Source organism: Porites lutea, chromosome 9 (genome assembly GCF_958299795.1).
Source record: "Porites lutea chromosome 9, jaPorLute2.1, whole genome shotgun sequence".
NCBI lineage: Eukaryota > Metazoa > Cnidaria > Anthozoa > Scleractinia > Poritidae > Porites > Porites lutea.
Window position 1 is genome coordinate 30187453 of NC_133209.1, and position 17480 is coordinate 30204932.

General features: G+C 37.3%; 1 protein-coding gene across 1 annotated transcript in view; it reads left to right on the forward strand.

Moving 5' to 3' along the window:
* LOC140947877 (sister chromatid cohesion protein PDS5 homolog A-B-like) overlaps positions 1-17480 on the forward strand; it is a 34486-nt gene that overhangs the window by 3291 nt on the left and 13715 nt on the right. Inside the window, exons 3-24 of the mRNA XM_073397088.1 lie at positions 490-576; positions 1011-1105; positions 1334-1460; positions 2727-2807; positions 3156-3296; positions 4459-4574; positions 5306-5400; positions 6390-6496; positions 7969-8007; positions 8785-8846; positions 9042-9131; positions 9935-10048; positions 10595-10627; positions 10924-10972; positions 11465-11513; positions 12461-12597; positions 12690-12917; positions 14202-14292; positions 15227-15296; positions 15786-15909; positions 16833-16988; positions 17371-17448. Of these exons, the coding sequence (XP_073253189.1) occupies positions 490-576; positions 1011-1105; positions 1334-1460; positions 2727-2807; positions 3156-3296; positions 4459-4574; positions 5306-5400; positions 6390-6496; positions 7969-8007; positions 8785-8846; positions 9042-9131; positions 9935-10048; positions 10595-10627; positions 10924-10972; positions 11465-11513; positions 12461-12597; positions 12690-12917; positions 14202-14292; positions 15227-15296; positions 15786-15909; positions 16833-16988; positions 17371-17448 (2169 nt within the window). The remainder of the gene's footprint in view (positions 1-489; positions 577-1010; positions 1106-1333; positions 1461-2726; positions 2808-3155; positions 3297-4458; positions 4575-5305; positions 5401-6389; positions 6497-7968; positions 8008-8784; positions 8847-9041; positions 9132-9934; positions 10049-10594; positions 10628-10923; positions 10973-11464; positions 11514-12460; positions 12598-12689; positions 12918-14201; positions 14293-15226; positions 15297-15785; positions 15910-16832; positions 16989-17370; positions 17449-17480) is intronic.

Genomic DNA, 17480 nt, shown 5'->3' on the forward strand with positions numbered 1-17480 from the left:
TGCGAGTTTGCCATATGTAAGTCAAATTTGTTTATTAGGCTCAACCCTGGTCCAAGGATTCTTCTTTAGTTTCATCTTCAGGTTTCCATCCACAAAAACAAACATTTGTAAATTCCAATGTGATAATGGCTATGTTATCTTGAAAGAAAGTCAGTTTGTGGATGTTTTAGCACTAAAATTAATTATCTTTATCATTTTCATACTCTTGATTTCAAAAGCACTACATGTAAATGTATATCCTGAATTCACAAAATAAAAAGAATGAATTCACAAATAATTCTCAGCAGTCAAATTTTACAAAACAGGCACAGATGTTGCTGCTATTTTCTGGGAAGACATGTCAGTCCTTAGACTTTTTAGATGGTTTTATACCAGTTGATTAGCAGTGAATTTAGCTTTTGTTAGCCCAATTTTTTCTCCCTACCCTCTACCTCCCATGAATATTACTCCCACTTATCTTTTTACATGTATGATTGATTTTACATTCAGGCAGTATTTACGATGATTATCAACCAGTTGAAAGGTCTTGAGAACACCAAATCAAACCTGTCTAAGAAGTATTTTTATCTTTTAGAGGTAGGCAGAGGTTTTACTTAGTATGATAAATTATTTGCCTGGCAGGCTAGGAATTAAAACAAGAGTTCAAAAAGAAAAGAAGGCACTTTATACCTTGGGCAGACATGTGTAACAGAATTCCGTTTTTTTAGAGGGATGGTTGGTTTTTTTTCAAAGGATTGACTTGCTTTATAGCACTCAAACCAGGAATTGCTGGAGGGAAGAGCCCTTTTTCTGTTTTTGTTTTTCCTTTTTGCATAAATTTTTAAAGAGTATCAAAAGATAGTTTGTCATTTTGAACAAACTGTTTCAACTAATTTTGAAACAATTATAGATTCATATTTTTTTAGTGTCCCCAAGTTTATGACTGTAACCTACAAATAATGTGGTTAAAACAAGTAATTAAAACAACGACAGTGTTCTAAAGGGTTGTTTTTTTTTATATTTCTTTTCAGAATTTAGCATTAGTTAAATCATTTAATATTTGCCTGGAGCTGGATTTCCAAGATATTATATTAAAGTTATTTAAACTGCTCTTCCAAGTGGTGAAGTAAGTTGAATTTTACTGTATTAAATGAAATTTAAGTGTACCATGTAAATGGTATTCTCTGGTAATAAAAAGCTATTGCAACCAGCTTTCATAAGATGTGTTAGACAGTGCTAACCTAATATGGGATAAAATGGTAATATTATCATAGGTTATAGAATTGAGTAGAATGACAGAATATATCAAAATCATACCTCGTTGTCAACGCGAAAACTCTGTTCTCAATTTTAGTGAAAATCATACCAATAAAATTCAGAATTTCATGCTTGATGTGATGTGTCCCATCATACAAGAAGGAGAATCTGCATCTCAGGAACTTCTGGATACAATCCTGATCAACATCATTGAGCCACAGAAGGTACCTACTTACTAAGCTGATAACTTGAAATGCATAACTATAAAGATGATGTCGATTAATGTAATTTAAGCAAAGTTAACCTTGAAATCAATAATTATTGTAGCTAGTGATTTCCCGTCTTCCTGTTGCATGGGGTGGCTTTTGGTCCTTAGCAGGGATACCTTGTGACCCTTGTGTGATCATCGGTGACTATCAAAATAAAAGTTCATTATGTGCTGTGTAAACAACTGCATCATTAAAATGGAGGTTAGGTGCCTGAAGTATCCTGGGGCTTCCACTGTTGGCAGCCAGCCCCTAGATTGAAATAATGCCCCCATGACTGGCACAACAGCGCAACCCACAGCCATGAGCCCCCACACAAAAGGAAAGGAACAGGCACCTGTCACACTGGAAAACACCAGTGGAGAAAAAAGGAACACCACCAACAACAACAAAGCCTAGAGGAGGGGGGAGAGAAAATCGGAGGAAGAACCTCATGGGCTGAAAAAACCTAGCACGACAGAAAACTGAATGCGCCAATGAATCACATGATTGATCTAGCGAGCTACTGGGCATGCGCATGCCAAAAGACCACTGACCTCACGCACTAAAAGGCGTTCTTAGTTATTAATTCCTTTAAATTGTATTTAAATGCATTAATGAACAATCTCTTCATTTAGTGATTAAAATAATATGAAAGCAGATTTTGGCAATGGTTTCATGTTAAGTTGCACACCAAGGCACCCTTATGTCTAAACAATCCTTGAAAAGTACTTGAATTTTGACTGCCTTTTTCTGTACAAGTTGAGGCGTGTGTGGCCAAGTGGTTAATACCCTGGATCTGGAGGTCCATGGTTCAAGCCTCGCCCATCGCGTCGTTTCCTTAGACAAGTAACTTTACTCCACGTTGTCTCTCTTCACCCTGGTGTATAAATGGGTACCAGCAATATACTGTTGGGGGGTAACCTTGCAATGGACTTGCATCCCGTCCCAGGGGGGAGTAGCAATACTCCTAGGCATACTTGATGTTAAGGAAACCGGGATAAGCTCCGGCCATTTGGGCCTTTGGCTCGTGTGCACCTTTTCCTTTTTTTTTCTGTACAAACCATGTATTTAGAGGCTGTTGTAGGGAAATTTAAAAAGTGATTGTATGGATAAAGAAGTGGCTTGTTGTTGTTGTTGGTAGGTGGCCATTTTGTTTCAGTGGTTAATGGAGTTTTTTTTTCATCTTTCAAGAATTTTTTATAAGATCATTCTTAACATCATTTTGTTGTTTGTTTTCTCCAGAGTGAAAATCCCGTAGCCTATAAACTGGCAGGTGAATTCATCAGAAGGACTGCAACCTCTTTAGAGCCTTATTTACAAATGGTAATCGAAGAAAATTGGGGCTTCAGAGTGGAAAGGAAGTCAGTTTGCCATTTGGGCAAGTCACAGCTAGCATGTACTAGTCCAAGAGTCATTTTAAATTACCCCAATTTTTTTTTATGAGCAGGATTGATTACAGTTCTTCTGTAATTTGAATTTCCTAAAAAATTCATTTGCCATCAGGCAAATTAAGAACATAATTCACTAGCCTGATGGCAAAATCCGCTAAGTCCCGGGCTATATTCTATCAGACATGACTTTCTTTGCACACTGGGCTAAATTTTTGTGTGGTTTGCAAGTGTGGGGCATTTGAAATTAAAGAGTTGACAGACAAATTGTGTGTTCTTTTAGTTTTTTAACAGTACTCTTGCCTTGGGGAAGACATCAGACAGCAACCTAACAGAGAACATTTATGATCTTATTCTGGAATTGAACAGAGTTTGTCCTAGTACTCTCTTGTCGGTTGTTCCACAGCTGGAGTTTAAATTAAAGGTGATTTTTGGGCATTTTTCCATCTCTCAGAACTCTAACTGTTTTGGTTGCTATGGGCCAATCTGCACTAGCAGACAATGGAATTGTCTATGAAACATCTAAACCAAACATTGTATGGTGACAATTTTTTTTTTTAATTTATCTGCCATGGAAACTACTCTTAATAGGCCAGCGCATCTGTCATTACTTAATGGAAAGAATAATGGTTTTTGCCCCCTTTGGACAAGCACGTGTTCAAAAGGATTAATTGCGCAACACACACCCTTTATTTAGTATGAGGTGATAAGAGTTTCGTGTTTCATTTCGAGTCAGCTTTTACCTCGAGCGTATACCAGAGTTTTGCACCGTAATGTTTCATGTCGTCTGTCATTTCATCCCAATGGGTCGTCCAAGCAGGTGTCCAGGTTGTAAGGAGTTAAAGTCCGCTCATGATTTTGGTCATCCTGGAAAGAATTGTACAGGTCCAGTTCACAATGATACGGAACAGGATCTCAAGGCGGTTGATGAGCTAAAGCACACTGAAGAGGTTGGTGCCACCGCTTCTCCAAAACCTGACGTCTTGCAGTCTTTAACGGAATTGGTGCAGCTCTTATCCACTGAATTGAAATCTCTTCGACCAGAGACTACCGAGTTGCGCGCGTTAGTGCGACCTCCCACTTTACAACAACAGAAAGCAGCAACAGTACTGCCCCTTGTTACATTGCCAGAACTGCGTGCTATGACCGATTTGGCCCAGACGGTGGATCGACAGGTAGACCAACTTGGCGTTGTTTGTTCTGATGATAGCGAGTCGGAAAATAAGAGTGACTCTCTTCAGCACTCAGCAGCTACCTCTGCACCCTCCGCGCGTCCATCGCATCTGTCATTACTTAATGGAAAGAATAATGGTTTTACAACAAATGATTGACAAGAAAAACACATTTTCCTTTGTTTAATTGATTTTGTCCACTTTTTAACCTGGACAAAACAATTTTGTCCAGGGCACCTTTGAAGATTGTCCCATCTCATACAAAATTTGTAAAGTTGCAACAAATTAAACCATACGCATTTCTTAAGCATTGGTGATGACAGAAAATTTGTTGAAATAAACACTTTTTTTGCTAGAGCAGATAGGCCCTATGGCAGGTATAAAGGTTTCTAACCTCTTCTCTTTTTTTTTTAGAGTGAGGATGTAGATGACCGATTAAAAGTGGTCAGCTTATTAGGTCAGATGTTTTCTGAACATGATTCGGAACTTGCTGTTCAGAACAAGGCTCTCTGGAGTTCTTATTTAGGAAGGTAAGCAATTTATTAATTTATTACTACTAACAGAGTGTGTTGTGTTCTATATTAACTTTATCATTTGATGCAAAGGAGAACCCACTAAGTGACCTGCAAATAACTGCCTTCAAATGATGGTCTGCTCATGTGCATTGTCATCCACCTGTGTTTAGCTATTATTGAACTAGGTTATCTCAAAATATCATAATTTGTCAGTGTCTCGCATATCAATAAATCCTCGGCCTTTGGCTTTGGCAGATAATTGATCCGATGGCCACAGACAAATCATGATATTTTTGCTCAACCTGCTCTCATGATTGTTAAGTGGTTCAAGCTGTTTAACAGAGTTAACTCAGAGCACTAAGGTTCTCCGTCCATTGGAAGCAAACAAGATAAAGTATCTATTGCAGCTAAAATTTGTCATCAGGTTAAACCAGAATTTCCTTTGTCTCCCATGGATGATAATTACATGTATCCATAATAGATTATTATGGCTCGGAAACAAAGGTCTGGAATTTTTTGGTAAAACATGAGAATGTAATTTACCAAAAATACATCCACCAGAACTCCATGTGCTCTTGGATTTGATCAACTGTGTTTGCTGTTGATATAGTAAACTTTGCCCACTGTTCTGTTTTTTTTTCATTTTTTTTTTTGAGATGGTGGCCAATGCAAAGGCAGATACATGTGCGCTAGCTGTTGCTTAGAATGTACACCTTTCAGTTTCTGACACATTTGTTCCTTGATAGGTTTGTGGATATTAATGTAGATGTTCGTGTTGAGTGTGTGAAGAGAGCTAAAGAATTTCTCAAGTATCACCCGGACCTGGTGACAGATGTTACAGGTGATTTTTTTTTGGTTGATTTGTTATTTGCTAAATACAATTGTGCACAATACAATGAAACTACATTAACCAGGGCTTTTAAACAGACTAAACAATAAATTACAGATTACTGAAAGTGAATTCCAACAAAAGTTGATGGAACCAGTTAGCATCTTGCAGTATTCTTACAGTGATTTTGTTACAAATAGTTAAGGTGAGTCCCGGGACTTCTTGTGAAAAATCATGAGTCCATCCATAACTTATGAGTCCCAGTTGAAAAAAAACAAAAACAAAAACAAAAAAAACAGGAGTCCTAAATTGAAAATGCTTGGGCTTTTACGTAACCAGACAGTCAATTTGAAGACAGATGCTAGAACTCTTCATCACAGTTTTAAAAAAATTAAAATAATTTATAGTCTTCTATACATTTAAAGCACAAAAAAGACTAAAATAAATATGCATCTTTAAACAATAGCCACAGAAATCACACGAATAGGGTATTCTACCAAAAAATCTTCAAATCAATTGATCATTCTTTGGGGATTTTTATGCATCGGGGACACAGGAGGAAAAAGTAGCAAAATCACTGTTGTCATTGGATCATAGATGACTTTGGTTAGCTTTAACTGTATACTTCTTTAATTTGATTGGTTACCATCACTTTGGGCCAAGTAACTATAGGTGCTGTTGAAAGCTTTATTAATAATTGTTGATTGTATTAATTTTGTAATTTTTTTTTGTGCATAGTTGCTTAATTCAGTATTGTACTTTATTAACAGCTGATTATGTACACAGCCTTTGCTTAGTTTTCTTTTTTTTCTTTTTTTTTAATGTGTGCATACATGTGTATTTCTCTATTATTTTATTACAGTGTATATTATGTAAATATTTTTTTCTGCGTGGCATGACTAGCATTTGCTATTTCTAAGTGGCGGTGCTCTTCTGTAATTTTTTCCTCTGTATGTGCCAAGAACACTAATAAAGATTGTTTGATTGTTGTTGTTTTGCAGATAAACTGCATGAAAGACAAAGGGACCCAGATGAGAGAGTACGGCAAGAAGTAGTAGCAACCATCTGTGATGCAGCGGTTGAACAGATTGAACATATTGATGATAAGGTACTGCAAGTTTTATCACTCCAAGTGCATTGTCAGGGTTCGCAAATACGCTAAATTTGGCGTATTTTACTCCAAAATTGTTCAGATGACTCCACTGGGGTTACGGAGGGAGTCACTTCGACTCCAGAAATTTTCAGTAACAAACAGGGAGCCACTTTGACTCCAGAAATTTTCTGTAACAAACACAGTTTTGTCCTGGCTTACCTTTTTCGCAACAAATACAATTTACGTTAATTGCAAACGTTGTAAACCTTAATTAAATCATTGAAATTCAAGAATAATACTGCACGACAAAACGGGAAGAGGCTAAATTACGATCAAACTTTACTCGATGACTGACATAATGGATTTGAGCTTTCCAGGTCAGCGGACGGCCATAGCTTAATCGTGTATCCCTCACGATAGTGTATACATGCCAGGACCACGTGCTGGAAAGTCTGAAAATGGCTTTTTTCATTGTGATACTTGACTCCAAATGTTCTAAAATGACTTCAAAATTTGTGAAGCAGAAGTCACACTGACTACACTCATCAATAAAATTTGCAAACCCTGATTGTACTGCACCTGGTTGTGTTTTGAATGCATTGGCTGGTTTGCTTCCTGCTTCCAGATGGAGGCCGGACATCTTGCCTGGCCAAAGAAATTTTAGCTTGGTCAAGTCTCGTTTCTGACTGGTCAAAATATTGGGAAAAAAGTTAACTTATACTTTTGTAATTTTTACTTTGTGAACACAATTGTGTTTTTTCAAAGAAATAAAATTTAAGATTTACCGGAGAGGATTTGGCTGTTTTTTCATGAACGAGAGTGCATGCATGACCAGTCAATGTGGCTGGCGACTGAAGTTTTTGGGTAGGCAAGTTACAGTGCTGGCCAAATATTGTCCTTTGACGGGCGGTTATTTTGAGCCCCGCATTTAATCTGAGGGATGTCATGTGATGGCTCAATAAACAAAGCATGCTTGATCTGGCCTTATATTCTAATGTAAAGAAAGAAGAAAAGATGTTGCTACAAATGCAGTCAAGTTATAATTAGGATTTTGTGTTACTTGTGCCCTTTTAAGTTTTAATGTGGACCCTAGATCAAGAGGCCACTGGCTCAAACGTTCTTGAGTACCATTCAGCTGTAAAGAGTACAGTGTCTTTTCTGGAACTAGCAGTCAGCTCCAAGATGTTAAGGACACTATACCTGTGCCTTGAAAATCCTGCAAACCTTCAATAAGTTTACCTTGTGTCAGTCATCACAAAAATGACAAAACACAGAAGCTCAGAGTTTATAAACATGTCAGTAGCTTTGCTATATTTATGCTAGGCCAACCCCAAAAGGACACAAAGACTGTTAGCCTCCACCTTTCTTTCTCTTCGTCTTTACCATTTATCACGGAATTTCAAGGGGGCCTGACTACTTGTAGGGAATATTGACATATACACAAATGTCTGGCTCTGACTGAATTTTTCTTCACTCCCTTGTGTTAGCTTTTTGATGCTGTATGTGAAAGAGCTAGAGACAAGAAGGTAAGAATAGTAATTTTTTTTCAAAATTATTTAAGTGTATTCAGTCCACAGAGCTTGAAAAAGTCCCGTTCGGTAGTACAAAACAAGTCCATTTTCTTGCTGGGCAAGTAACTTTTAAAGCTGACTTGCCCATTGGGCATTTGGGGCCCAGACCAGTTGTCCTCTAACAAAACCATTATCTAAGACCAGCAAGAAGTGGACCTGGCAAGCGAAATGTGAGAGCTGATTGCATGTGGCTAAATGAAATTTAGGCAAAGTTAAAATGTAAACAATGCTGGTCATCAGATTCTTAGTTGCCTGGCTTGGGGTGGCCCCAGGCATTTAGCAGGGGCACTTCGTGATTCATAAATGCAGTCTGCTTCCTTGCAGTTACTTATAAAGTCATATTTATCTCGCCCCCCGTTGCCTTGCCAAATTTTTTCTGCCTGCTCCACCCTCCTGATAGTTCCTTCTACCTATTTGAGTATTGGTTGTAAGTATTCCACTGAGTGATTCAGGGTGATGGTGCCTGGTGGTGGCCGCTTGCGGATTGCCATGGATACCTCCTTTTTCTTGCTACAGCTTTGCCCAGCTCCACCAATCCTTAAGGGACCAGCTTCTAAGCTCATCTATTGATGATGAGTTTAACCAAAGGACAAGCTGGAATTTCCAAGCCCTGAGTCCTACCAGTTGCATGAAGTGTTCCTGCTGTCTATACTATTGATAAGTTGTGTATGAGTTTGTTTTTCTTTAGTACTGTGCATCTAATCTGTGTTTCTGCTGGTTTTGTTTCTTTAGTGGCATGTTAGTAGAGAAGCAATGATGTGTCTTGGAAAGTTATATAAGAAATTGACTACAGGGTCAGTATTTCGTTATGTCAATTTTTTGTGATAGATAGGAACTAACAAACCAAAAGCCACATTCTCTCCATAAGTATCACAGGAAATAACATTATGAAGAATAACGTGGCATCAATGTATTTGGGCGTAAAGGGTTGGCATTATTATTTATAGTCGCATTTGTCACATACCCTTTTTAATCTGTTTCGGTTGTAGAACTACTGCAGACAAAACAGCTGCCAAGAGGTTATTATGGGTTCCAAGTAAAATTCTCCACCGTTACTACCATAATACTCCAGAAAACAGGTACTGTCAAGGAAATTGTGTTAATGATTATAAGGAGTCAGTTTTACATGAAAACAGAATTGCCAAATGTTATTAAAAATGAGCCACAAAACTTTGGTTCTCTTTCCATGTTGTAAAGCTTTTAGTCTGGCATACTTGTCTTCTGAGTCTGGAAAAGCTTAAAATACAAATGTGCTTGGTTTGCCTAAAATCTTTCGTGTTGTTGTACATTACATCATCGTGGGTGCTCTTTTAGCAAAAGTAATGATGGGGCGGCTGTACAGTAATATAATATATCAGAGTGAATGTTGTGCTTAGTATATTAAGTGATTAAAATGTGAACTTGAACAAGAACTGTATCATCATGTTTTCATTAACTGAAGTACAACAATGCATTAGACTAGTCTACAATTTGGTTAACTGAGATCATCTTCATTACTGAGACAGTCATGTTATAACAGACACTTGTGAAATGGGATTTGTTTGGGGGCAGTGTAACTTGGATGCTTTTTATTCGTATTGCTTTTTGTTTACAGGGCTTGGAATTGTGACTGACTGGTCACTTACTCAACTAAAAGTTTAGTGTTGGTGACAACATTTTTTTAGAATTTCAAAGCCAGTTGCTAGTGGGCAACTTGCTTTTCATTTCTTTTAAATTTTGGTTATGGAAGAGTTGATCTTACTGTTAAAAATGCAAAACATACTGCTCAATCCCTATGTTGCAGCTCTTCAATGACCAAAATGCTAAATAAGACAGTTAATTTTGTGTTCTTATTTATAACGTGTAGAACATTCTTACAAAGCTTTTGTATTGCTTTTCAAAGGCTCTGCGTGGAGAGAATTTTAATTGGCTGCTTAGTGCCAGTCACTCTAGAAGCTGATGAGAAAATGAAGAAATTGTTACATATTTATTGCAAGCTTGACCCTCAGGCAGCTAGGTAAGTGTACATGTTAAATAACTGATGTGCCTTTTCTTTCTTTTAGGGAGGTAACACTTCCAGAATTTTGAGGTCAGACCAGAAGTATGTCGGACCCACCAGATACCATTCACCCTCTATTTATCACCTGTTAATTAAGTCAATACTAGTACCAACCAATGGGTATGGAATACGGGTGACAACGATCAAAGCAAAACCCTTTTGCTCCAATGCTATGCTTTGCATAATCAGATTACGAGTGATAAAAGGTCGAAATGCGTGTGATCAAATTGCATTCTGTGCATTTCATTTATTCCAAATGAATGCTTGCTAAATACGCGCGATGCATGCGTAATAACAACCTGGAGATTAGGATTGCGGGCTCCTCTTGTCGTCCGCAATTAGTATTGAGAAAGATGTTAAGTCTCATTTTGGGAGTTTTGTTTCTAAGCCTAGTGGTAACATTTTGTATGTTATGTTTGATAAATATTTTGTCACTTAACTGTTTTTGTGCAATTAAGCATATCCTAATATTTTTCTGTTATTTTTATTCTTTCTCTTCCTTAGTGCTTTCCATGGAATACTCAATTGTCAGCAAAGGTGAGGAAAAGTTAGTTACATCAAAGTGCACTTGCTGTCTCTTTTTTCATGTAAATAAAGTAGGGACTTCTCATGGCTGTGATGAATGTGATTCGTGGCTACTTTCACAAGAAAATAGAGGAAAAGTAGAACCACAAGAAATCCCTCTCTGTTTGCTTCCCTGCCTACTTGTAGTATTTATCTGGTAACTTGACATCTTGGTGACAGCCCTGATTAAGTCTAACATGCAAAGGTGGTTGTGATGTCCACATATTTCTCATAAGGCCTTTCCTAATTCGTTGTTTGCTTTCTTTCAGAGTACGAACAGACATTGCTGATCTTATAGAGCTGTCTACAAAAGAACAGGTACAATTTTTGAAAGGCTATTTGTTTGAATAGCTACATGTCTTCATGTTTCGCTGTGAAATACTTGATACCTCTGGGCATTTTTCCCTGTCTATTGTAAAAAACCATGTGTAATATTTACCAATAGGAATCAACACCAGTGGTGTGGACCAGGTATGAATCCCAGAAACAGCACCATTCGCCATAAATGAGTTTAGTTTGTTGTTGGCTCTCTCTCCCAATCCTCAAGTTTTCCCCACTCCTCAAAAACCAACATTGCTGAATTCCCATTTGATCAGGAATGGTAAAAATAAATCAGTTGACGCATGTGCTACCTCTAAACCATTATTTATTGTATTTATGGTTCATTTATGTCTACCAAACAGAAACCCTTTTGTTCAGTTCTATCCATTAACGGAAGTGGTGACTGACCTCTGCCAATTTTGTCCTTTAAATAGTAATATTCAGCTCAATGTTTGAAATGTTGCTGACTTTGATTTTTTTTCGCTGCAGTCAGAGGACAATGAGGCTCTTATTTTCTCAAAGATAATTTCCCTTGCAAGTATGTTATCTTGCATATCATACATATCACTGCTCAGTCTTAAAAAACACATCTCCTCATATGTAAAATTGGCCTATGGGCCATTTACCATCCTCTCCTGAGGATACATAACGACTTTCTGTTACTCAACCTGGCACTTCACATCGCTGATGAAGTTTAAGTGATGCAGGTGAAACATTCATTTTTGTCTCAAATTTTGATCTGAGTCTTAGAATTTGCTATACTGAAATTTCTTTGCCGTAGCTGGTGAAAAACCTTTTTGGTAGTACTTGTATATGCATGTATGTTAGACTTGGAATAGAACACAAATGGCATTATTATTCCATCCAGTAGATATTAAATGTCCTTTCATCCTTACCAATTGCTTCAGCAAGATTAGTAGTAGCCAGGCTTGTTATAATTATTTTTGGAAATTGATTCAATAGTACTTCAATAGTTTAGTTAACAGATCGGAAAAAGAGACTTAAATTAGGTAAATATTAATTAACATGATAAGTTTCGCAAGAGGCTATCTAATGTAAAACCAAACAGGATTGTTTTCCATACACACGTACACAGTTTGTGATTAATTGGCTACTTCCAGGGCTGTCATTAATTTTTAGAACAGCCGTATCAAATAAAGATTCACTTGTAACATCTCTCCAAAACTTTATAGTGTCACCTTTAGCTTCCCACCACTTGGGGCTGATTTGCGATATTATTTAGCAAGCTTCTTTGTTTGGATTGTGGGACTTTGATTTTTGGATCACTTGAGAAACATAACATGTACATTTTGGCAAATTATTTTGGCAGAGTAGGCTACTTTTAGCCCTTATGTTAATTTATTTCTTTTATTTTTAGATTTTTATTCCTGCTGATCCCTAAATTATTTTACTGTAGCAATAACAATAATGCAAAGAAAAAGAGAACAAAAATTAATGTGATATTTATGTCTCTTTTGATTTTAGGAGCTTTTCCTGATGCCTTTAAATTTCAAGAAAACCTAAAGAAACTGCGGGAAATGCTTCAGGAGCCAACTCTGAGAGAGTTGTTCAAGAAAAGCATCGATCCTGATGTAGGATGTTCGACAGTTTTCAAGGCAGTGGTAAGTACTTGTCCAATGCCTTTAACTCCTATCCTAGAGACAATCACAATCTTCCTGCACATTTGCTAAGGAAGTAATTGTTCCTTTTTCAGAGTGATGTTGTTTTAAAGGTGGGATCTAAGAATCCTGTCCTAGAGACAATCAAAGCTCTTCTGGACAGAGCAGCACCTCTACTAGTGGATGAACAGTGCATCAAGAAACTGTTCAAGCTGGTAAAGGATGCTGTGGAAGGGCTGTCTGATTATGAAGATGATGAGTATGAATGGCATGAGAGCTCTGGATCACGTCCTGTTGGGAAAAAGGGCCTGGATTTGTTATTGGTGAGTCTAAATTCCTGTAATTGAAATACTAGGGACCTGTTTTGTCTGAATTAGATATGTCCTGGATGAAATGCTAATAAGATGCACATTGGTTATGATACCATACGATAAACATGTAGGACATAGGATTGATGTTTGATGCATTGTGATGTAATATGCGATGTGATGTATTATGATATTACTCAATATGTTACTGTTCATATCTGGCCAGAAGAACGTCTGTGGTAACATGCCAGTTAATTTACTTCCTTGAAGCCATCACGAAGTGTGCTTGTGAATTAAAGTTCTCCAACACAACGATAGTTCTAGTAAAAAAAGAAGATTCAAGAAATTAATATGAAAATGGAAGGCAACACTATCACATGATTATAAAGTATTTTAGTAAAGTTAAAATAAGTATGACACCTAGTTCACCTAAATGTGACCTGTTAGTTTTAAGTTGATAAATAGCTATTGGTACAATCTGGAGATATGATAATCGTTGTGTAAGCAGGCATGCACATTGTGTTTTGTGCAAAGCTTAATAATGGGACGTGGCTATAATGTGGAAACTACTCCCTTTTACCGATAAGATTTTGTGTAGGATGTGTTGATTTATCAGATCGAGCTACACAGTATTTGGGTAACTAAATGGCGTGTAACAATGCATTATGCTTATAGGGTGTTTTACCAGAAAGGAAAAATACCTGCATCCAATCTTGAACGTGAGGCCTACATCCATAAGATTTTCAAAAGTTTTTATACGCCTTTTAGTCTAAAGTTTGAGCGTTGTTGAATGCAAAATCTGCGTAATTGCATGTTGACACAGTAAAGAAAAAATACAACATAATTATTACACTGCCTTAAATGTTTGAATGTGTGTTAGGGTTTTAGAAAAAGGTTTCCCTTCAGTGTTACTTTAAAAATGTACACTGTTTCTGTGCATATTATACGTGCCTTTTAACAGAGAGATTTTCGTATGACCTCGAAAAATGGTTTTGGTAAGTCACCGTTATTTGTATTGTCAGCCGATAGATGAAAAGATCAAAAGACGGCCTCTTCACTTTCCCGCCAAAGAAAACCCTAATATGGAGAAGACATTTATCGTGTTGCAGTATGACGTCAAAGTAAAGAATCGACTGACTTCTAGAAAGTTCTCGGACATGAAGTTTTTTCACCTGAGCGTTCGATAAACCAATCAAATCTCTATTTCCGTTTGTTTGTTGTTTCTGTTTTGTTCGGGAGTTTTCATTTCAAGGTCATATGAAAATCGCTTTATTGATAATTATTGATTTTTTTTGTTAGGCACTGGCCAGTGTGTTTCCCTCTCAGTTTCAAAACGATGATATTTTTCAACAACTATTGGTTTTCCTGAAAAACAAAGATCAAGAAATAGGTAAGTCACTCCTATCAGGTCTCAAACAGCAGACTTGAGCAATCTATCCAGGGTGTTGATGTCCTCCAAAAGATTTTCATCTGAGATTGTGTATACCTTTTCCTGCTTCTACAGGATCTATGCGAGTAACTTTTGACATGAATCAACATATCTTTAGCAAGTTGACCTTTCTGGTGCAAAATATAGTATTTTAATGAAATCCTTACTTTGTCACTCATTTGTTTTAAACTCAAAGGAAACCCAAACCAAAATAAACCCAAGATATTACATTTTCTTTGTCGGCTCAAAACATAACTGGGATGTGGCAAGAGAATGGAGAAGGAAAAAATGGTGTTGCGTTCTTTTTATGCTCCGCTTCTCATTTTGAGCCGCGTTCGTTTACATTTAATCCCTTGACATTGTGAATACAGAAGATAACTTTGTTGATACGCCCACTTTAACTAAAAAGGTAAAATCAGCCAAAATTTGAAAGAGAAACTCTTTGCTTACTCATTTCTACTCTTACAGTTTGTTATTTGTTTTTTATTCTTTCTTCTCTGTCGTTAATCCTCAACCATATAGTAATGTTCATTTCATTTATTTATAAACTGTAAACTTTCCTAAAGTGAGCCTTAATCTTAATTTAATTGTTTGCACGCACTGTCCCACCTCGAATAGCCTTGCTAGCTGCGGGCAGTGCTTTTGTTATATTATCTGCTTATCAATAAAGTTTTGTTGTCGTCATTGTTCGTTACATGTAAGGTATCTAACTTCTGCCTCTCATTGCAAACTGCTCTTCCCCACCTAATTACTGGAACAGGCTTTTGGCAATGGCAGTGTCTGGCATAAAGTGTTTTACAAGATTCCTCCTTTTGATAGCTTGTTAAATTGGATTTAAAATTAAATTGCTGAATTAACCGATAAACGTCACCATTTATTTTATTATTATTTGCAGTTGATCAGGCACTTAAGATGCTTGCCTTGACTGGTGATGGCATTGAAAAAGTGAATAAATCATTAGCAAAGTAAGTTTCTTTTATAAGTGAAGTAAAAACTGAGTCAAATGTTCTTCTTATGCATCAGTTCTGATTGTTTAAAGGCCAATTGATAATTTTACAGCAAGTTAGTGGTTGGAATCAGCTGAGATTTCTTAATTGATCATCAGAAATAATTGGATTGACACGACCGACTGATCATTGATTATCTTTAGGAAAAATCTGTTTATATAAATTCCTTTTTTTTCACCTATGTGCAAGTCAAGGTTACATAAAATTTAGGGTGTTTTTTACCTTGTGTACCACTTCTAAATTAAACATGGCCATTGTTCTGTCTTTATAAAGTGACCAAAACGCACAACAATAAAAAGGTAACTGATTGAACATTTTCCATAACTGATCAATTGTATTTAATGATTGGCACATCATTACTGCAGGTATGCTCATAGAAGGGTTAAAATCCAAAACTGTCCCTAATGTATGAAGATTAATGTCATACTGCTTTCTGTTCACCATTAGCTATTACCACCCAGTATTGTCAAAACTAGCGCTGAAAGGAACGCCTTGCCAAGCCAAGCACTCTCTGAGATCAATTGCAAAGATGGCTGCTTCTACCTCCCAGCCTTTTGATCGTATTTTTACAGTAAGTACTCGGATGTTGATGCATGTCTGGTAACAGTGATAAGCTGTTCATCTCTGCTTTTGCTCTGACTCTTTCTCCGGATAGTTTGTGGGCGATATTAGTTGACCTTTTCTTTCCCAGTAGTGACCAGAGTCAAAATTTGATCAAAAGTCCCAAATTTCACCTTGTAAAATACTAAAAAACAAATACAGTAGAACTTCTATACATGGGACACCCTCACGCTCAAGGAAAGTGTCCCATGAAGAGAGGTTGGTCTTGGGTATGTCAATAAATAGCCAATTTTTTACTTCTATTCTCTGTCTTCTCTGCCTCGAAATCTGCTGCAGTCATTATTTCAAGCAGCTAGACAATGTAGAAAAAATCTTGATTAACTTATCTCTACGGTATTGTGTGTTGAAATCCCACAAGTGCAGTACATCGATGTAAGTGAGATAGCTAATTGTATCGAAATCTGTGATCATTGTGATTAGTATACACTTAAACTTATCAGCCCTCTTTGGGGTCACGTCTCGAGAGCTAAGGTGTACCCTAAATGAAGCTTAAATTTGGGGTTTGGGACTCAGAAAAAGTGTCCCTTTCCCCTGAAGAGAGGTGTTCCCTCAGTGGAGGTGACAGATACAAAGATTATGTGAACAGTTTTCCGGGGCCAAATTTTGTGCCCCTGAATAGATGTGTCCCATTGTAGAGGTTCCACTGTAGTATTTTGTGAAAGAATCGCCGAAGACTCCATTAATCTCTTTGGGAATGACAGTTGTTAAGGGTTAGAGATTAATGTTAGTTTTTTACTGGTTACTAAACAATCGCATTCTGTTAAATTAACAGGAGATTGTTGTGCTACCAAAGATTATTCATACACTCTTATTATGTCGACTAAGCAAACTAAGTTCGTGTCGAAATGGTATGGCCCATTTTTTTTCTCGTAGAACCTCGTGAGCTCCTTGAGCTACGATTGTCCGCTTCTGCTGACAACACTGACAGCTCTTGGAGAGATTGCGTTATTGGCACCTACGTTGTTTGAAACCCAGCGGCCGGCTATTGTACGGGATTTTATAGTCAAGGAATTGCTGATGAAAGACAGGGTAAGTTCAGATTGTTCAATTGGGTTGCTGTGAGATGTGTTAGGCTGTAAAAATGGCTTTATGGTGAGGGATGAGGCAAAAAAGGGCAAAAGCGCAAGAAGATGAAGAAGAGCTAAAGGCAAGAGAGGGGGGCGAATTTTCCCTCAACTCGTTCCGGTCACCTCTCCAGGCTGGTGATGTGAAGTCTAACTGTAATCTCCCTGGTTTGCAAGTGTTTTTTTTTTTTTTGTAAGTCACTAAGAGGCGGTTAGTTTTCTAGCAATTCACCTCAAAAGTGCTACACGTAGACCTTTTATTGTACTACAGTTCTGTGAAACAAGTTTGTTCAGCATGACAGTCTTTATTCCCTAAGTGTTAAATAAACGTGTTCTTTTAACGTCAGGGTGTGGCAGCTAACTCTGATGAAAGCGAGAGTTCTTGGTGTGATGACAGGGATGTTACGCATGAAACACAAGCCAAGGTGAGCAGAAAGCATACACCTGATATAGTCTA